The sequence below is a fragment of the Oncorhynchus gorbuscha genome, unplaced genomic scaffold (assembly GCF_021184085.1).
Source record: "Oncorhynchus gorbuscha isolate QuinsamMale2020 ecotype Even-year unplaced genomic scaffold, OgorEven_v1.0 Un_scaffold_1064, whole genome shotgun sequence".
Classification (NCBI taxonomy): domain Eukaryota; kingdom Metazoa; phylum Chordata; class Actinopteri; order Salmoniformes; family Salmonidae; genus Oncorhynchus; species Oncorhynchus gorbuscha.
In genome coordinates this window covers 67,683-90,000 of record NW_025745960.1, presented here as the reverse complement: position 1 = coordinate 90,000, position 22,318 = coordinate 67,683, and the positions used below count along the sequence as shown (strand labels likewise).

The 22,318-nt window shown below is 43.9% G+C and overlaps 1 protein-coding gene across 1 annotated transcript in view; it reads left to right on the top strand.

The window, feature by feature from the left end:
* LOC124021149 (vacuolar protein sorting-associated protein 13C-like) overlaps positions 1 to 22,318 on the top strand; it is a gene marked incomplete at its 5' end in the record, with an annotated part of 165,885 nt that overhangs the window by 119,763 nt on the left and 23,804 nt on the right. Inside the window, 4 exon segments of the mRNA XM_046336501.1 lie at positions 3,129 to 3,204; positions 3,443 to 3,606; positions 13,536 to 13,581; positions 17,774 to 17,897. Of these exon segments, the coding sequence (XP_046192457.1) occupies positions 3,129 to 3,204; positions 3,443 to 3,606; positions 13,536 to 13,581; positions 17,774 to 17,897 (410 nt within the window).

The window sequence follows — 22,318 nt, the reverse complement described above, 5'->3', positions numbered from 1 at the left end:
ATGGTTGGGTCTGTAGTGAGGCCTGTAGTGGGATTATCTAGATGGTGAGGTCTGTAGTGAGGTCATCTAGATGGTTGGGTCTGTAGTGAGGTCTGTAGTGAGGTTATCTAGATGGTGAGGTCTGTAGTGAGGTCATCTAGATGGTTGGGTCTGTAGTGGGATTATCTAGATGGTGAGGTCTGTAGTGAGGTCATCTAGATGGTTGGGTCTGTAGTGAGGTCTGTAGTGAGATATCTAGATGGTTAGGTCTGTAGTGAGGTCTGTAGTGAGGTTATCTAGATGGTGAGGTCTGTAGTGAGGTTATCTAGATGGTTAGGTCTGTAGTGAGGTTATCTAGATGGTTAGGTCTGTAGTGAGGTCTGTAGTGAGGTTATCTAGATGGTTAGGTCTGTAGTGAGGTCTGTAGTGAGGTTATCTAGATGGTTAGGTCTGTAGTGAGGTTATCTAGATGGTTAGGTCTGTAGTGAGGTTATCTAGATGGTTGGGTCTGTAGTGAGGTCTGTAGTGAGGTTATCTAGATGGTTAGGTCTGTAGTGAGGTTATCTAGATGGTTAGGTCTGTAGTGAGGTTATCTAGATGGTTGGGTCTGTAGTGAGGTCTGTAGTGAGGTTATCTAGATGGTTAGGTCTGTAGTGAGGTCTGTAGTGAGGTTATCTAGATGGTTAGGTCTGTAGTGAGGTTATCTAGATGGTGAGGTCTGTAGTGAGGTCTGTAGTGGGGTTATCTAGATGGTGAGGTCTGTAGTGAGGTCATCTAGATGGTGGGGTCTGTAGTGAGGTTATCTAGATGGTTAGGTCTGTAGTGAGGTCTGTAGTGAGGTTATCTAGATGGTTAGGTCTGTAGTGAGGTTATCTAGATGGTTAGGTCTGTAGTGAGGTTATCTAGATGGTGAGGTCTGTAGTGAGGTCTGTAGTGGGGTTATCTAGATGGTGAGGTCTGTAGTGAGGTCATCTAGATGGTGGGGTCTGTAGTGAGGTTATCTAGATGGTTAGGTCTGTAGTGAGGTCTGTAGTGAGGTTATCTAGATGGTTAGGTCTGTAGTGAGGTCTGTAGTGAGGTTATCTAGATGGTTAGGTCTGTAGTGAGGTTATCTAGATGGTTAGGTTATCTAGATGGTTAGGTCTGTAGTGAGGTTATCTAGATGGTTAGGTCTGTAGTGAGGTCTGTAGTGAGGTTATCTAGATGGTTAGGTCTGTAGTGAGGTTATCTAGATGGTTGGGTCTGTAGTGAGGTCTGTAGTGAGGTCTGTAGTGGGGTTATCTAGATGGTTAGGTCTGTAGTGAGGTTATCTAGATGGTTAGGTCTGTAGTGAGGTTATCTAGATGGTTGGGTCTGTAGTGAGGTTATCTAGATGGTTAGGTCTGTAGTGAGGTCTGTAGTGAGGTTATCTAGATGGTTAGGTCTGTAGTGAGGTTATCTAGATGGTTGGGTCTGTAGTGAGGTTATCTAGATGGTTAGGTCTGTAGTGAGGTCTGTAGTGAGGTTATCTAGATGGTTAGGTCTGTAGTGAGGTCTGTAGTGAGGTTATCTAGATGGTGAGGTCTGTAGTGAGGTTATCTAGATGGTTAGGTCTGTAGTGAGGTTATCTAGATGGTTGGGTCTGTAGTGAGGTCTGTAGTGAGGTTATCTAGATGGTGAGGTCTGTAGTGAGGTTATCTAGATGGTGAGGTCTGTAGTGAGGTTATCTAGATGGTTAGGTCTGTAGTGAGGTTATCTAGATGGTTGGGTCTGTAGTGAGGTCTGTAGTGAGGTTATCTAGATGGTGAGGTCTGTAGTGAGGTTATCTAGATGGTGAGGTCTGTAGTGAGGTTATCTAGATGGTTAGGTCTGTAGTGAGGTTATCTAGATGGTTGGGTCTGTAGTGAGGTCTGTAGTGAGGTTATCTAGATGGTTGGGTCTGTAGTGAGGTTATCTAGATGGTTAGGTCTGTAGTGAGGTTATCTAGATGGTTAGGTCTGTAGTGAGGTCTGTAGTGAGGTTATCTAGATGGTGAGGTCTGTAGTGAGGTCTGTAGTGAGGTTATCTAGATGGTTAGGTCTGTAGTGAGGTTATCTAGATGGTGAGGTCTGTAGTGAGGTTATCTAGATGGTGAGGTCTGTAGTGAGGTCTGTAGTGAGGTTATCTAGATGGTTAGGTCTGTAGTGAGGTTATCTAGATGGTTAGGTCTGTAGTGAGGTCTGTAGTGAGGTTATCTAGATGGTGAGGTCTGTAGTGAGGTTATCTAGATGGTGAGGTCTGTAGTGAGGTCTGTAGTGAGGTCTGTAGTGAGGTTATCTAGATGGTGAGGTCTATAGTGAGGTTATCTATATGGTGAGGTCTGTAGTGAGGTTATCTAGATGGTGAGGTCTGTAGTGAGGTTATCTAGATGGTGAGGTCTGTAGTGAGGTTATCTAGATGGTGAGGTCTGTAGTGAGGTTATCTAGATGGTTAGGTCTGTAGTGAGGTTATCTAGATGGTTAGGTCTGTAGTGAGGTGATCTAGATGGTTAGGTCTGTAGTGAGGTCTGTAGTGAGATATCTAGATGGTTAGGTCTGTAGTGAGGTCTGTAGTGAGGTTATCTAGATGGTTAGGTCTGTAGTGAGGTCTGTAGTGAGGTTATCTAGATGGTGAGGTCTGTAGTGAGGTCATCTAGATGGTTGGGTCTGTAGTGAGGTCTGTAGTGAGGTTATCTAGATGGTGAGGTCTGTAGTGAGGTCATCTAGATGGTTGGGTCTGTAGTGAGGTCTGTAGTGGGATTATGTAGATGGTGAGGTCTGTAGTGAGGTTATCTAGATGGTTGGGTCTGTAGTGGGATCTGTAGTGAGGTCATCTAGATGGTGAGGTCTGTAGTGGGATCTGTAGTGAGGTCATCTAGATGGTTGGGTCTGTAGTGAGGTCTGTAGTGAGGTTATCTAGATGGTTAGGTCTGTAGTGAGGTCATCTAGATGGTTGGGTCTGTAGTGAGGTTATCTAGATGGTTGGGTCTGTAGTGAGGTTATCTAGATGGTTAGGTCTGTAGTGAGGTTATCTAGATGGTGAGGTCTGTAGTGAGGTCTGTAGTGAGGTTATCTAGATGGTTGGGTCTGTAGTGTTCAACAGCAGTACCTCTGTAGTGACTCTTGACATTCCTTGGTGGTGTTGTGTTATAGGGAGCGGTTCAGGGACCTGAGGAGTTCGCTGAGGGCTTTGTGATCGGAGTACGCAGTCTACTGGGTCACACTGTCGGTAAGTGTGTGTGTGTGTGTGTGTGTACTCTTGTATGTTTACCACAGGAGGTTGGTGGCACTTTAATTGGGGAGGACGGGGTTCGTGGTAATGGCTGGAGTGGAATCAGTGGACCGGGGTCAAATCCATGGTTTCCATGGTTTCCATGTGTTTGATGCCGTTCCGGACGTCATTATGAGCCGTCCTCCCCTCAGCAGCCTGAGTAGATCTGAATCGTCTTCTCTCTCCTCCCCACCAGGTGGCGCTGCAGGCATGGTGTCCCGTATTACGGGGTCAGTGGGTAAAGGACTGGCTGCCATCACCATGGATAAAGAGTACCAGCAAAAAAGACGGGAGGAGATGAACAGACCACCCAGAGACTTTGGAGAGAGTCTGGCCAAGGGAGGCATGGGATTCTTTAAGGTACCACTGTAGTTCTCTGATCGTTAATAACAGACCACCCAGAGACTTTGGAGAGAGTCTGGCCAAGGGAGGCATGGGATTCTTTAAGGTACCACTGTAGTTCTCTGATCATTAATAACAGACCGTCTTTAAGGTAGTTCTCTGATCATTAATAACAGACCGTCTTTAAGGTAGTTCTCTGATCATTAATAACAGACCACCCAGAGACTTTGGAGAGAGTCTGGCCAAGGGAGGCATGGGATTCTTTAAGGTACCACTGTAGTTCTCTGATCATTAATAACAGACCACCCAGAGACTTTGGAGAGAGTCTGGCCAAGGGAGGCATGGGATTCTTTAAGGTACCACTGTAGTTCTCTGATCATTAATAACAGACCGTCTTTAAGGTACCACTGTAGTTCTCTGATCATTAATAACAGACCGTCTTTAAGGTACCACTGTAGTTCTCTGATCATTAATAACAGACCGTCTTTAAGGTAGTTCTCTGATCACTAATAACAGACCGTCTTTAAGGTAGTTCTCTGATCATTAATAACAGACCGTCTTTAAGGTAGTTCTTTGATCATTAATAACAGACCGTCTTTAAGGGACCACTGTAGTTCTCTGATCGTTAATAACAGACCGTCTTTAAGGTAGTTCTCTGATCATTAATAACAGACCGTCTTTAAGGGACCACTGTAGTTCTCTGATCATTAATAACAGACCGTCTTTAAGGTAGTTCTCTGATCATTAATAACAGACCGTCTTTAAGGTAGTTCTCTGATCACTAATAACAGACAGTCTTTAAGGGACCACTGTAGTTCTCTGATCATTAATAACAGACCGTCTTTAAGGTAGTTCTCTGATCATTAATAACAGACCGTCTTTAAGGTAGTTCTCTGATCATTAATAACAGACCACCCAGAGACTTTGGAGAGAGTCTGGCCAAGGGAGGCATGGGATTCTTTAAGGTACCACTGTAGTTCTCTGATCATTAATAACAGACCGTCTTTAAGGTAGTTCTCTGATCACTAATAACAGACCGTCTTTAAGGTACCACTGTAGTTCTCTGATCATTAATAACAGACCGTCTTTAAGGTAGTTCTCTGATCACTAATAACAGACCGTCTTTAAGGTAGTTCTCTGATCATTAATAACAGACCGTCTTTAAGGTAGTTCTCTGATCATTAATAACAGACCGTCTTTAAGGGACCACTGTAGTTCTCTGATCGTTAATAACAGACCGTCTTTAAGGTAGTTCTCTGATCATTAATAACAGACCGTCTTTAAGGGACCACTGTAGTTCTCTGATCATTAATAACAGACCGTCTTTAAGGTAGTTCTCTGATCATTAATAACAGACCGTCTTTAAGGTAGTTCTCTGATCACTAATAACAGACAGTCTTTAAGGTAGTTCTCTGATCATTAATAACAGACCGTCTTTAAGGTAGTTCTCTGATCACTAATAACAGACAGTCTTTAAGGGACCACTGTAGTTCTCTGATCATTAATAACAGACCGTCTTTAAGGTAGTTCTCTGATCATTAATAACAGACCGTCTTTAAGGTAGTTCTCTGATCATTAATAACAGACCGTCTTTAAGGGACCACTGTAGTTCTCTGATCATTAATAACAGACCGTCTTTAAGGTAGTTCTCTGATCGTTAATAACAGACCGTCTTTAAGGTAGTTCTCTGATCATTAATAACAGACCGTCTTTAAGGTAGTTCTCTGATCACTAATAACAGACCGTCTTTAAGGGACCACTGTAGTTCTCTGATCATTAATAACAGACCGTCTTTAAGGTAGTTCTCTGATCATTAATAACAGACCGTCTTTAAGGTAGTTCTCTGATCATTAATAACAGACCGTCTTTAAGGGACCACTGTAGTTCTCTGATCATTAATAACAGACCGTCTTTAAGGGACCACTGTAGTTCTCTGATCGTTAATAACAGACCGTCTTTAAGGGACCACTGTAGTTCTCTAATCATTAATAACAGACCGTCTTTAAGGTAGTTCTCTGATCGTTAATAACAGACCGTCTTTAAGGTAGTTCTCTGATCATTAATAACAGACCGTCTTTAAGGTAGTTCTCTGATCATTAATAACAGACCGTCTTTAAGGTAGTTCTCTGATCATTAATAACAGACCGTCTTTAAGGGACCACTGTAGTTCTCTGATCATTAATAACAGACCGTCTTTAAGGGACCACTGTAGTTCTCTGATCGTTAATAACAGACCGTCTTTAAGGGACCACTGTAGTTCTCTAATCATTAATAACAGACCGTCTTTAAGGTAGTTCTCTGATCGTTAATAACAGACCGTCTTTAAGGTAGTTCTCTGATCATTAATAACAGACCGTCTTTAAGGTAGTTCTCTGATCATTAATAACAGACCGTCTTTAAGGTAGTTCTCTGATCATTAATAACAGACCGTCTTTAAGGTAGTTCTCTGATCATTAATAACAGACCATCTTTAAGGGACCACTGTAGTTCTCTGATCATTAATAACAGACCGTCTTTAAGGGACCACTGTAGTTCTCTGATCGTTAATAACAGACCGTCTTTAAGGGACCACTGTAGTTCTCTGATCGTTAATAACAGACCGTCCTTAAGGGACCACTGTAGTTCTCTGATCGTTAATAACAGACCATCTTTAAGGTAGTTCTCTGATCATTAATAACAGACCGTCTTTAAGGTACCACTGTAGTTCTCTGATCATTAATAACAGACCGTCTTTAAGGTAGTTCTCTGATCATTAATAACAGACCGTCTTTAAGGTACCACTGTAGTTCTCTGATCATTAATAACAGACCGTCTTTAAGGTACCACTGTAGTTCTCTGATCATTAATAACAGACCGTCTTTAAGGGACCACTGTAGTTCTCTGATCATTAATAACAGACAGTCTTTAAGGTAGTTCTCTGATCATTAATAACAGACCGTCTTTAAGGTAGTTCTCTGATCATTAATAGCAGACAGTCTTTAAGGTAGTTCTCTGATCATTAATAACAGACCGTCTTTAAGGTAGTTCTCTGATCATTAATAACAGACCGTCTTTAAGGGACCACTGTAGTTCTCTGATCATTAATAACAGACCGTCTTTAAGGTAGTTCTCTGATCATTAATAACAGACCGTCTTTAAGGTAGTTCTCTGATCATTAATAACAGACCGTCTTTAAGGTAGTTCTCTGATCATTAATAACAGACCGTCTTTAAGGTAGTTCTCTGATCATTAATAACAGACAGTCTTTAAGGGACCACTGTAGTTCTCTGATCGTTAATAACAGACAGTCTTTAAGGTAGTTCTATGAACATTAATAACAGACCGTCTTTAAGGTAGTTCTCTGATCATTAATAACAGACCGTCTTTAAGGTAGTTCTCTGATCATTAATAACAGACCGTCTTTAAGGTAGTTCTCTGATCATTAATAACAGACCGTCTTTAAGGTAGTTCTCTGATCATTAATAACAGACAGTGTTTAAGGGACCACTGTAGTTCTCTGATCATTAATAACAGACCGTCTTTAAGGGACCACTGTAGTTCTCTGATCATTAATAACAGACCGTCTTTAAGGTAGTTCTCTGATCATTAATAACAGACCGTCTTTAAGGGACCACTGTAGTTCTCTGATCGTTAATAACAGACCGTCTTTAAGGTAGTTCTCTGATCATTAATAACAGACCGTCTTTAAGGTAGTTCTCTGATCATTAATAACAGACCGTCTTTAAGGTAGTTCTCTGATCATTAATAACAGACAGTCTTTAAGGGACCACTGTAGTTCTCTGATCATTAATAACAGACCGTCTTTAAGGGACCACTGTAGTTCTCTGATCATTAATAACAGACCGTCTTTAAGGTAGTTCTTTGATCATTAATAACAGACCGTCTTTAAGGGACCACTGTAGTTCTCTGATCATTAATAACAGACAGTCTTTAAGGGACCACTGTAGTTCTCTGATCATTAATAACAGACCGTCTTTAAGGGACCACTGTAGTTCTCTGATCGTTAATAACAGACCGTCTTTAAGGTAGTTCTCTGATCATTAATAACAGACCGTCTTTAAGGTAGTTCTCTGATCATTAATAACAGACCGTCTTTAAGGTAGTTCTCTGATCATTAATAACAGACCGTCTTTAAGGTAGTTCTCTGATCATTAATAACAGACCGTCTTTAAGGGACCACTGTAGTTCTCTGATCATTAATAACAGACCGTCTTTAAGGTAGTTCTCTGATCATTAATAACAGACCGTCTTTAAGGTAGTTCTCTGATCATTAATAACAGACCGTCTTTAAGGGACCACTGTAGTTCTCTGATCGTTAATAACAGACCGTCTTTAAGGTAGTTCTTTGATCATTAATAACAGACCGTCTTTAAGGGACCACTGTAGTTCTCTGATCATTAATAACAGACAGTCTTTAAGGTAGTTCTCTGATCATTAATAACAGACAGTCTTTAAGGGACCACTGTATTTCTCTGATCATTAATAACAGACCGTCTTTAAGGTAGTTCTCTGATCATTAATAACAGACCGTCTTTAAGGTAGTTCTCTGATCATTAATAACAGACCGTCTTTAAGGTAGTTCTCTGATCATTAATAACAGACCGTCTTTAAGGTAGTTCTCTGATCATTAATAACAGACCGTCTTTAAGGGACCACTGTAGTTCTCTGATCATTAATAACAGACCGTCTTTAAGGGTCACACTGTAGTGTGTGTGTGTTATTCTCTGATCATTAATAACAGACCGTCTTTAAGGTAGTTCTCTGATCATTAATAACAGACCGTCTTTAAGGGACCACTGTAGTTCTCTGATCATTAATAACAGACCGTCTTTAAGGTAGTTCTCTGATCATTAATAACAGACCGTCTTTAAGGTAGTTCTCTGATCATTAATAACAGACCGTCTTTAAGGGACCACTGTAGTTCTCTGATCATTAATAACAGACCGTCTTTAAGGTAGTTCTCTGATCATTAATAACAGACAGTCTTTAAGGTACCACTGTAGTTCTCTGATCATTAATAACAAACCGTCTTTAAGGTAGTTCTCTGATCATTAATAACAGACAGTCTTTAAGGTACCACTGTAGTTCTCTGATCATTAATAACAGACCGTCTTTAAGGTACCACTGTAGTTCTCTGATCATTAATAACAGACCGTCTTTAAGGGACCACTGTAGTTCTCTGATCATTAATAACAGACCGTCTTTAAGGTAGTTCTCTGATCATTAATAACAGACCGTCTTTAAGGTAGTTCTCTGATCATTAATAACAGACCGTCTTTAAGGGACCACTGTAGTTCTCTGATCATTAATAACAGACCGTCTTTAAGGTAGTTCTCTGATCATTAATAACAGACCGTCTTTAAGGTAGTTCTCTGATCATTAGTAACAGACCGTCTTTAAGGTAGTTCTCTGATCATTAATAACAGACAGTCTTTAAGGGACCACTGTAGTTCTCTGATCGTTAATAACAGACAGTCTTTAAGGTAGTTCTCTGATCATTAATAACAGACCGTCTTTAAGGTAGTTCTCTGGTCATTAATAACAGACCGTCTTTAAGGTAGTTCTCTGATCATTAATAACAGACCGTCTTTAAGGTAGTTCTCTGATCATTAATAACAGACCACCTTTAGGTAGTTCTCTGATCATTAATAACAGACAGTCTTTAAGGGACCACTGTAGTTCTCTGATCATTAATAACAGACCGTCTTTAAGGGACCACTGTAGTTCTCTGATCGTTAATAACAGACCGTCTTTAAGGTAGTTCTCTGATCATTAATAACAGACCGTCTTTAAGGTAGTTCTCTGATCATTAATAACAGACCGTCTTTAAGGTAGTTCTCTGATCATTAATAACAGACCGTCTTTAAGGGACCACTGTAGTTCTCTGATCATTAATAACAGACCGTCTTTAAGGTAGTTCTCTGATCATTAATAACAGACCGTCTTTAAGGTAGTTCTCTGATCATTAATAACAGACCGTCTTTAAGGGACCACTGTAGTTCTCTGATCGTTAATAACAGACCGTCTTTAAGGTAGTTCTTTGATCATTAATAACAGACCGTCTTTAAGGGACCACTGTAGTTCTCTGATCATTAATAACAGACCGTCTTTAAGGTAGTTCTCTGATCATTAATAACAGACAGTCTTTAAGGGACCACTGTAGTTCTCTGATCATTAATAACAGACCGTCTTTAAGGGACCACTGTAGTTCTCTGATCGTTAATAACAGACCGTCTTTAAGGTAGTTCTCTGATCATTAATAACAGACCGTCTTTAAGGTAGTTCTCTGATCATTAATAACAGACCGTCTTTAAGGTAGTTCTCTGATCATTAATAACAGACCGTCTTTAAGGGACCACTGTAGTTCTCTGATCATTAATAACAGACCGTCTTTAAGGTAGTTCTCTGATCATTAATAACAGACCGTCTTTAAGGTAGTTCTCTGATCATTAATAACAGACCGTCTTTAAGGGACCACTGTAGTTCTCTGATCATTAATAACAGACCGTCTTTAAGGTAGTTCTCTGATCATTAATAACAGACCGTCTTTAAGGTAGTTCTCTGATCATTAATAACAGACCGTCTTTAAGGGACCACTGTAGTTCTCTGATCATTAATAACAGACCGTCTTTAAGGTAGTTCTCTGATCATTAATAACAGACAGTCTTTAAGGTACCACTGTAGTTCTCTGATCATTAATAACAAACCGTCTTTAAGGTAGTTCTCTGATCATTAATAACAGACAGTCTTTAAGGTACCACTGTAGTTCTCTGATCATTAATAACAGACCGTCTTTAAGGTACCACTGTAGTTCTCTGATCATTAATAACAGACCGTCTTTAAGGGACCACTGTAGTTCTCTGATCATTAATAACAGACCGTCTTTAAGGTAGTTCTCTGATCATTAATAACAGACCGTCTTTAAGGTAGTTCTCTGATCATTAATAACAGACCGTCTTTAAGGGACCACTGTAGTTCTCTGATCATTAATAACAGACCGTCTTTAAGGTAGTTCTCTGATCATTAATAACAGACCGTCTTTAAGGTAGTTCTCTGATCATTAGTAACAGACCGTCTTTAAGGTAGTTCTCTGATCATTAATAACAGACAGTCTTTAAGGGACCACTGTAGTTCTCTGATCGTTAATAACAGACAGTCTTTAAGGTAGTTCTCTGATCATTAATAACAGACCGTATTTAAGGTAGTTCTCTGGTCATTAATAACAGACCGTCTTTAAGGTAGTTCTCTGATCATTAATAACAGACCGTCTTTAAGGTAGTTCTCTGATCATTAATAACAGACCGTCTTTAAGGTAGTTCTCTGATCATTAATAACAGACAGTCTTTAAGGGACCACTGTAGTTCTCTGATCATTAATAACAGACCGTCTTTAAGGGACCACTGTAGTTCTCTGATCGTTAATAACAGACCGTCTTTAAGGTAGTTCTCTGATCATTAATAACAGACCGTCTTTAAGGTAGTTCTCTGATCATTAATAACAGACCGTCTTTAAGGTAGTTCTCTGATCATTAATAACAGACAGTCTTTAAGGGACCACTGTAGTTCTCTGATCATTAATAACAGACCGTCTTTAAGGTAGTTCTCTGATCATTAATAACAGACCGTCTTTAAGGGACCACTGTAGTTCTCTGATCATTAATAACAGACCGTCTTTAAGGTAGTTCTCTGATCATTAATAACAGACCGTCTTTAAGGTAGTTCTCTGATCATTAATAACAGACCGTCTTTAAGGGACCACTGTAGTTCTCTGATCATTAATAACAGACCGTCTTTAAGGTAGTTCTCTGATCATTAATAACAGACAGTCTTTAAGGGACCACTGTAGTTCTCTGATCATTAATAACAGACCGTCTTTAAGGTAGTTCTCTGATCATTAATAACAGACAGTCTTTAAGGGACCACTGTAGTTCTCTGATCATTAATAACAGACCGTCTTTAAGGTAGTTCTCTGATCGTTAATAACAGACCGTCTTTAAGGTAGTTCTCTGATCATTAATAACAGACCGTCTTTAAGGTAGTTCTCTGATCATTAATAACATACCGTCTTTAAGGGACCACTGTAGTTCTCTGATCGTTAATAACAGACCGTCTTTAAGGTAGTTCTCTGATCACTAATAACAGACCGTCTTTAAGGGACCACTGTAGTTCTCTGATCGTTAATAACAGACCGTCTTTAAGGTAGTTCTCTGATCATTAATAACAGACCGTCTTTAAGGTAGTTCTCTGATCATTAATAACAGACCGTCTTTAAGGTAGTTCTCTGATCATTAATAACAGACCGTCTTTAAGGGACCACTGTAGTTCTCTGATCATTAATAACAGACCGTCTTTAAGGTAGTTCTCTGATCACTAATAACAGACCGTCTTTAAGGTAGTTCTCTGATCATTAATAACAGACAGTATTTAAGGTAGTTCTCTGATCATTAATAACAGACCGTCTTTAAGGTAGTTCTCTGATCATTAATAACATACCGTCTTTAAGGTAGTTCTCTGATCATTAATAACAGACCGTCTTTAAGGGACCACTGTAGTTCTCTGATCGTTAATAACAGACCGTCTTTAAGGTAGTTCTCTGATCATTAATAACAGACAGTCTTTAAGGTAGTTCTCTGATCACTAATAACAGACCGTCTTTAAGGTAGTTCTCTGATCATTAATAACAGACCGTCTTTAAGGTAGTTCTCTGATCATTAATAACAGACCATCTTTAAGGGACCACTGTAGTTCTCTGATCATTAATAACAGACCGTCTTTAAGGTAGTTCTCTGATCATTAATAACAGACAGTATTTAAGGTAGTTCTCTGATCATTAATAACAGACCGTCTTTAATAACAGACACTTTATCCAGACACCCTTAGTGAACCACTCAATTCCGATAAAAGCAATTCACATAGAAAATATATGAAGGGAAATTGGGATTTCAGTTTACTTCCTAAATAAAACTGACTGAAATTAACTTGGACTTGACCACAACCCTGCGGGGAACACATGTTCGTTTGTATGTCGCCCATGTGGGGGAAACACACCTGAAACTGTGGGGTTGAAACCACATGTTCCTATATTGTCCTTGGTGATGAGTCAGGGGAGTTTAAGGCCCTGTGTTGAATATTAAACCGATGATTCAACATTACATGAGCAGCATCCCAAATGGCCCCTATTCCCTATTCAGGACCTAAAGTAGGGTTGTCTCCCTCTATTGATACAGGACCTAAAGTAGGGTCGTCTACCTCTATTGATACGGACCTAAAGTAGGGTCGTCTACCTCTATTGATTCAGGACCTAAAGTAGGGTCGTTACTTGTCTTGATAAGGCCAAAGTTTTCAAAACACAACAACAAGTTAACCCTCTTCATTCAGGACAATGTGATGTTAAATGTAAATTCCTCCGGGACAGAGTGGTTTTCAAGAGGTTGTTCTGTCCTGTTCGTCTTGAATAGACCTTTGTGTTGGATACAATGGAGCCCTGACGGTCCTCTCTCTCTCTCTCTCTCTCTCTCTCTCTCTCTCTCTCTCTCTCTCTCTCTCTCTCTCTCTCTCTCTCTCTCTCTCTCTCTCTCTCTCTCTCTCTCTCTCTCTCTCTCTCTCTCTCTCTCTCTCTCTCTCTCTCTCTCTCTCTCTCTCTCTCTCTCTCTCTCTCTCTCTCTCTCTCTCTCTCTCTCTCTCTTCTCTCTCTCTCTCTCTCTCTCTCTCTCTCTCTCTCTCTCTCTCTCTCTCTCTCTCTCTCTCTCTCTCTCTCTCTCTCTCTCTCTCTCTCTCTCTCTCTCTCTCTCTCTCTCTCTCTCTCTCTCTCTCTCTCTCTCTCTCTCTCTCTCTCTCTCTCTCTCTCTCTCTCACACTCTCGGTCTCTCTCTCTCTCTCTCTCTCTCACACACACTCTCTGTCTCTCTCTCTCTCTCTCTCTCTGTCTCTCTGTCTCTCTCTGTGTAGGGGGTCGTCGGCGGGGTAACAGGCATCGTCACCAAACCTGTGGAAGGTATGTTTATTCACAATGCTCTGACCTGTTGCTGAACTCTTCTCTCATCACTCATAAAATGTTCAAAACAGATTTCCTTTCCAATTTTGTGTGGAAACAGAAGTTTCTCTCAACCCTTCCAAGGATTTGGAGAATTTATAGAATTTATAGAATGTACATTGAGTGGACAAAACATTATGAACACCTGCTCTTTCTGTGACATAGTCTGACCAGGTGAAAGCTATGATGTTTGTGTCAAGAACTGCAACGCTGCTGGGTTTTTCCCACTGAACAGTTTCCTGTGTATCAAGAACTGTCCACCACACAAAGGTCATCCAGCCAATTTATCACAACTGTGGGAAGCATGGGAGTCAACATGAACCAGCATCCCTGCGGAACGCTTTGACACCTTGTAGAGTCAACATGAACCAGCATCCCTGCGGAACGCTTTGACACCTTGGATATCTGATTTGAGTTAAGATCTCAAATAGCCGTCGGCAACGGCGACAGCTGGTCTTACCGGGGTCCGACACTTAAGTCTCTTGTCTGTAATGTATTTTTCTTTAACAATTGACATACAGTTGGATTCAATTGTTGGGGGGTGTTTCTCGCCCTCGTCAATCAACACACAATGACATCACAATACCGCATAATGACATCACAATATCACAATACCACAACATGACATCACAATACCACATGACATCACAATACCGCATCATGACATCACAATACCGCAACATGACATCACTATACCGCATCATGACATCACAATACCGCATCATGACATCACAATACCCCATAATGACATCACAATACCGCATAATGACACCACAATACCACAACATGACATCACAATACCACAACATGACATCACAATACCGCATCATGACATCGCAATACCGCATCATGACATCGCAATACCGCATCATGACATCACAATACCGCAACATGACATCACAATACCGCAACATGACATCACAATACCGCAACATGACATCACAATACCGCAACATGACATCACAATACCGCATCATGACAAAGCAAAAACAGGTTGTTGGAATTTTTTTGAAATTGTATGCTCCTCAGACCAACAAATATTTTAATATCATCCACATAAGAGTCACAGCAAAAATATTTAGTTTGATTTCTTCTACATTATTTTAGGCCCAGCTCTTGGAACTTTGTCTTTCCTGTATACAGACACTATATTGTGATCAGTGCATCCAATGGGTACGGATAACAGCTTTAGAACAACGTTCTACGATATTAGTAAACATGTGATCGATACATGTGGGTGATCTTGTTCCTGTTGTGTTTGTAAACACCCTGATAGGTTGATTAATAACCTGAACCAGATTACAGACACTGGTTACAGTGAGAAGCTTCCTGTTGAGTGGGTTGATTAATAACCTGAACCAGATTACAGACACTGGTTACAGTGAGAAGCTTCCTGTTGAGAGGGTTGATTAATAACCTGAACCAGATTACAGACACTGGTTACAGTGAGAAGCTTCCTGTTGAGTGGGTTGATTAATAACCTGAACCAGATTACAGGCACTGGTTACAGTGAGAAGCTTCCTGTTGAGCGGGTTGATTAATAACCTGAACCAGATTACAGACACTGGTTACAGTGAGAAGCTTCCTGTTGATTAATAACCTGAACCAGATTACAGACACTGGTTACAGTGAGAAGCTTCCTGTTGAGAGGACAGTTTGATGACAACCAGTCAATATCCAGGTCCCCAAGAAAGTAGACCTCTCTGTTTACATCACGTACACTATCAAGCATTTCCCACATTATATTAAGATACTAATAAATAATAATAATATATGCCATTTAGCAGACGCTTTTATCCAAAGCGACTTACAGTCATACTGACTGTTCGCACTTGGTTGCCTATAGCAACACCCCACTTGGTTGCCTGTAGCAGCACCCCACTTGGTTGCCTGTAGCAACACCCCACTTGGTGGCCTGTAGCAGCACCCCACTTGGTGGCCTGTAGCAGCACCCCACTTGGTGGCCTGTAGCAGCACCCCACTTGGTGGCCTGTAGCAGCACCCCACTTGGTGGCCTGTAGCAGCACCCCACTTGGTGGCCTGTAGCAGCACCCCACTTGGTGGCCTGTAGCAGCACCCCACTTGGTGGCCTGTAGCAGCACCCCACTTGGTGGCCTGTAGCAGCACCCCACTTGGTGGCCTGTAGCAGCACCCCACTTGGTGGCCTATAGCAGCACCCCACTTGGTGGCCTATAGCAGCACCCCACTTGGTTGCCTATAGCAGCACCCCACTTGGTGGCCTATAGCAGCACCCCACTTGGTGGCCTGTAGCAGCACCCCACTTGGTGGCCTGTAGCAGCACCCCATTTGGTGGCCTATAGCAGCACCCCACTTGGTGGCCTGTAGCAGCACCCCACTTGGTGGCCTGTAGCAGCACCCCACTTGGTTGCCTATAGCAGCACCCCACTTGGTTGCCTATAGCAGCACCCCACTTGGTGGCCTGTAGCAGCACCCCACTTGGTTGCCTATAGCAGCACCCCACTTGGTGGCCTGTAGCAGCACCCCACTTGGTGGCCTGTAGCAGCACCCCACTTGGTGGCCTGTAGCAGCACCCCACTTGGTTGCCTATAGCAGCACCCCACTTGGTTGCCTATAGCAGCACCCCACTTGGTGGCCTGTAGCAGCACCCCACTTGGTTGCCTATAGCAGCACCCCACTTGGTTGCCTATAGCAGCACCCCACTTGGTGGCCTATAGCAGCACCCCACTTGGTGGCCTATAGCAGCACCCCACTTGGTGGCCTGTAGCAGCACCCCATTTGGTGGCCTATAGCAGCACCCCACTTGGTGGCCTGTAGCAGCACCCCACTTGGTTGCCTATAGCAGCACCCCACTTGTTTGCCTATAGCAGCACCCCACTTGGTTGCCTGTAGCAGCACCCCACTTGGTGGCCTGTAGCAGCACCCCACTTGGTGGCCTGTAGCAGCACCCCACTTGGTGGCCTGTAGCAGCACCCCACTTGGTGGCCTGTAGCAGCACCCCACTTGGTGGCCTGTAGCAGCACCCCACTTGGTGGCCTGTAGCAGCACCCCACTTGGTTGCCTATAGCAGCACCCCACTTGGTTGCCTATAGCAGCACCCCACTTGGTGGCCTGTAGCAGCACCCCACTTGGTTGCCTATAGCAGCACCCCACTTGGTGGCCTGTAGCAGCACCCCACTTGGTGGCCTATAGCAGCACCCCACTTGGTGGCCTATAGCAGCACCCCACTTGGTTGCCTATAGCAGCACCCCACTTGGTGGCCTGTAGCAGCACCCCACTTGGTTGCCTATAGCAGCACCCCACTTGGTTGCCTGTAGCAGCACCCCACTTGGTGGCCTGTAGCAGCACCCCACTTGGTTGCCTATAGCAGCACCCCACTTGGTTGCCTATAGCAGCACCCCACTTGGTGGCCTGTAGCAGCACCCCACTTGGTGGCCTATAGCAGCACCCCACTTGGTTGCCTATAGCAGCACCCCACTTGGTTGCCTATAGCAGCACCCCACTTGGTTGCCTATAGCAGCACCCCACTTGGTGGCCTGTAGCAGCACCCCACTTGGTTGCCTATAGCAGCACCCCACTTGGTTGCCTATAGCAGCACCCCACTTGGTTGCCTATAGCAACACCCCACTTGGTTGCCTATAGCAACACCCCACTTGGTGGCCTATAGCAACACCCCACTTGGTGGCCTATAGCAACACCCCACTTGGTGGCCTATAGCAACACCCCACCTGGTGGCCTATAGCAACACCCCACCTGGTGGCCTATAGCAACACCCCACTTGGTGGCCTATAGCAACACCCCACTTGGTGGCCTATAGCAACACCCCACCTGGTGGCCTATAGCAACACCCCACTTGGTGGCCTATAGCAACACCCCACTTGGTGGCCTATAGCAACACCCCACCTGGTGGCCTATAGCAACACCCCACTTGGTGGCCTATAGCAACACCCCACTTCAATAACACTTGACATAAGATCTTCTCTAAGCACTACGGGGGGGAGGGGGGGGTGCAAGTCAACATTAGGAAGGTGTTCTTAATGTTTTGTACGCTCAGCGTATGTCAAACGTCATAACTATATTATTATATGTAGTTGGTTTTGTGCGTTAACCTTTTCTAAACCTGAGGTCTAACTCTTGTTTGATTCTCTGTCTCTCCATCGCCCCCCCCCCCCAGGGGCCAAGAAGGAGGGAGCGGCGGGGTTCTTCAAGGGCATAGGGAAGGGTCTGGTGGGGGTGGTGGCCAGGCCGACAGGGGGCATCGTAGACATGGCCTCCAGCACCTTCCAAGGCATACAGAGGTTAGTAGAGAGACACAGGACACTACAGAGGTTAGTAGAGACAGGACACTACAGAGGTTAGTAGAGAGACACAGGACACTACAGAGGTTAGTAGAGACAGGACACTACAGAGGTTAGTAGAGAGACACAGGACACTACAGAGGTTAGTAGAGAGACACAGGACACTACAGAGGTTAGTAGAGAGACACAGGACACTACAGAGGTTAGTAGAGAGACACAGGACACTACAGAGGTTAGTTGAGACAGGACACTACAGAGGTTAGTAGAGACGGGACACTACAGAGGTTAGTAGAGACGGGACACTACAGAGGTTAGTAGAGACGGGACACTACAGAGGTTAGTAGAGACGGGACACTACAGAGGTTAGTAGAGACGGGACACTACAGAGGTTAGTAGAGACACAGGACACTACAGAGGTTAGTTGAGACACACAGGACACTACAGAGGTTAGTAGAGAGACACAGGACACTACAGAGGTTAGTAGAGACACAGGACACTACAGAGGTTAGTAGAGAGACACAGGACACTACAGAGGTTAGTAGAGACGGGACACTACAGAGGTTAGTAGAGACGGGACACTACAGGGGTTAGTAGAGACGGGACACTACAGAGGTTAGTAGAGACGGGACACTACAGGGGTTAGTAGAGACGGGACACTACAGGGGTTAGTAGAGACGGGACACTACAGAGGTTAGTAGAGACGGGACACTACAGAGGTTAGTAGAGACGGGACACTACAGAGGTTAGTAGAGACGGGACACTACAGAGGTTAGTAGAGACGGGACACTACAGAGGTTAGTAGAGACGGGACACTACAGAGGTTAGTAGAGACGGGACACTACAGAGGTTAGTAGAGACGGGACACTACAGAGGTTAGTAGAGACGGGACACTACAGAGGTTAGTAGAGACGGGACACTACAGAGGTTAGTAGAGACGGGACACTACAGAGGTTAGTAGAGACGGGACACTACAGAGGTTAGTAGAGACGGGACACTACAGAGGTTAGTAGAGACGGGACACTACAGAGGTTAGTAGAGACGGGACACTACAGGGGTTAGTAGAGAGACACAGGACACTACAGAGGTTAGTAGAGACAAATACAGGACACTATGAAGGTTATTAGAGACAAATAAAGGACACTACAGGGGTTAGTAGAGACACAGGACACTAGAGAGGTTAGTAGAGACAAATACAGGACACTACGAAGGTTATTAGAGACAAATAAAGGACACTACAGGGGTTAGTAGAGACATGACACTACGGAGGTTAGTAGAGGTGGGACACTACAGGGGTTAGTAGAGACAAATACAGGACACTACGAAGGTTATTAGAGACAAATAAAGGACACTAAAGGGGTTAGTAGAGACACAGGACACTACAGAGGTTAGTAGAGACACAGGACACTACAGGGGTTAGTAGAGAGACACGGGACACTACAGGGGTTAGTAGAGGAGGGACACTACAGGGGTTAGTAGAGGAGGGACACTACAGGGGTTAGTAGAGATACAGGGGTTAGTAGAGGAGGGACACTACAGGGGTTAGTAGAGGAGGGACACTACAGGGGTTAGTAGAGGAGGGACACTACAGGGGTTAGTAGAGGAGGGACACTACAGGGGTTAGTAGAGACGGGACACTACAGGGGTTAGTAGAGACGGGACACTACAGAGGTTAGTAGAGACGGGACACTACAGGGGTTAGTAGAGACGGGACACTACAGGGGTTAGTAGAGACGGGACACTACAGGGGTTAGTAGAGACGGGACACTACAGAGGTTAGTAGAGACGGGACACTACAGAGGTTAGTAGAGACGGGACACTACAGAGGTTAGTAGAGACGGGACACTACAGAGGTTAGTAGAGACGGGACACTACAGAGGTTAGTAGAGACGGGACACTACAGAGGTTAGTAGAGACGGGACACTACAGAGGTTAGTAGAGACGGGACACTACAGAGGTTAGTAGAGACGGGACACTACAGAGGTTAGTAGAGACGGGACACTACAGAGGTTAGTAGAGACGGGACACTACAGAGGTTAGTAGAGACGGGACACTACAGAGGTTAGTAGAGACGGGACACTACAGGGGTTAGTAGAGAGACACAGGACACTACAGGGGTTAGTAGAGAGACACAGGACACTACAGAGGTTAGTAGAGACAAATACAGGACACTATGAAGGTTATTAGAGACAAATAAAGGACACTACAGGGGTTAGTAGAGACACAGGACACTAGAGAGGTTAGTAGAGACAAATACAGGACACTACGAAGGTTATTAGAGACAAATAAAGGACACTACAGGGGTTAGTAGAGACATGACACTACGGAGGTTAGTAGAGGTGGGACACTACAGGGGTTAGTAGAGACAAATACAGGACACTACGAAGGTTATTAGAGACAAATAAAGGACACTAAAGGGGTTAGTAGAGACACAGGACACTACAGAGGTTAGTAGAGACACAGGACACTACAGGGGTTAGTAGAGGAGGGACACTACAGGGGTTAGTAGAGGAGGGACACTACAGGGGTTAGTAGAGGAGGGACACTACAGGGGTTAGTAGAGGAGGGACACTACAGGGGTTAGTAGAGACGGGACACTACAGGGGTTAGTAGAGACGGGACACTACAGAGGTTAGTAGAGACGGGACACTACAGGGGTTAGTAGAGACGGGACACTACAGGGGTTAGTAGAGACGGGACACTACAGAGGTTAGTAGAGACGGGACACTACAGAGGTTAGTAGAGACGGGACACTACAGAGGTTAGTAGAGACGGGACACTACAGAGGTTAGTAGAGACGGGACACTACAGAGGTTAGTAGAGACGGGACACTACAGAGGTTAGTAGAGACGGGACACTACAGAGGTTAGTAGAGACGGGACACTACAGAGGTTAGTAGAGACGGGACACTACAGAGGTTAGTAGAGACGGGACACTACAGAGGTTAGTAGAGACGGGACACTACAGAGGTTAGTAGAGACGGGACACTACAGGGGTTAGTAGAGAGACACAGGACACTACAGAGGTTAGTAGAGACAAATACAGGACACTATGAAGGTTATTAGAGACAAATAAAGGACACTACAGGGGTTAGTAGAGACACAGGACACTAGAGAGGTTAGTAGAGACAAATACAGGACACTACGAAGGTTATTAGAGACAAATAAAGGACACTACAGGGGTTAGTAGAGACATGACACTACGGAGGTTAGTAGAGGTGGGACACTACAGGGGTTAGTAGAGACAAATACAGGACACTACGAAGGTTATTAGAGACAAATAAAGGACACTAAAGGGGTTAGTAGAGACACAGGACACTACAGAGGTTAGTAGAGACACAGGACACTACAGGGGTTAGTAGAGAGACACGGGACACTACAGGGGTTAGTAGAGGAGGGACACTACAGGGGTTAGTAGAGGAGGGACACTACAGGGGTTAGTAGAGATACAGGGGTTAGTAGAGGAGGGACACTACAGGGAGAGGAGGGACACTACAGGGGTTAGTAGAGGAGGGACACTACAGGGGTTAGTAGAGGAGGGACACTACAGGGGTTAGTAGAGGAGGGACACTACAGGGGTTAGTAGAGGAGGGACACTACAGGGGTTAGTAGAGGAGGGACACTACAGGGGTTAGTAGAGGAGGGACACTACAGGGGTTAGTAGAGGAGGGACACTACAGGGGTTAGTAGAGGAGGGACACTACAGGGGTTAGTAGAGGAGGGACACTACAGGGGTTAGTAGAGGAGGGACACTACAGGGGTTAGTAGAGGAGGGACACTACAGGGGTTAGTAGAGGAGGGACACTACAGGGGTTAGTAGAGGAGGGACACTACAGGGCTTGTGATTTTATTTGGTTTGTTTAATGTGGTATTGTGTAACATTATTTATGTCTCTGTCTGGCGGTCATAACCATGTTTGGTTCTTTATGTTCTGTACCTTATAATTCTGACTAATTTTGTTAACTGTTCTGTTTTCATTTTGTTTTCTCATAAGTTAATGCCTTGGAGATGTTGTTTTTGTCTTTCTGTTGAGTGAGTATTTGGTGAGATGTGGGAAAGCTTTGGTAATGACTGGTCGGCCATAGGGGAGGGGTTTGGTATCATAGGGGAGGGGTTTGGTATCATAGGGGAGGGGGTTTGGTATCATAGGGGAGGGGTTTGGTATCATAGGGGAGGGGTTTGGTATCATAGGGGAGGGGTTTGGTATCATGGGGGAGGGGTTTGGTATCATGGGGAGGGGTTTGGTATCATAGGGGAGGGGTTTGGTATCATAGGGGAGGGGTTTGGTATCATAGGGGGAGGGGTTTGGTATCATAGGGGGAGGGGTTTGGTATCATAGGGGGAGGGGTTTGGTATCATAGGGGGAGGGGTTTGGGACTATGGGGGAGGGGTTTGGGACTATGGGGGAGGGGTTTGGGACTATGG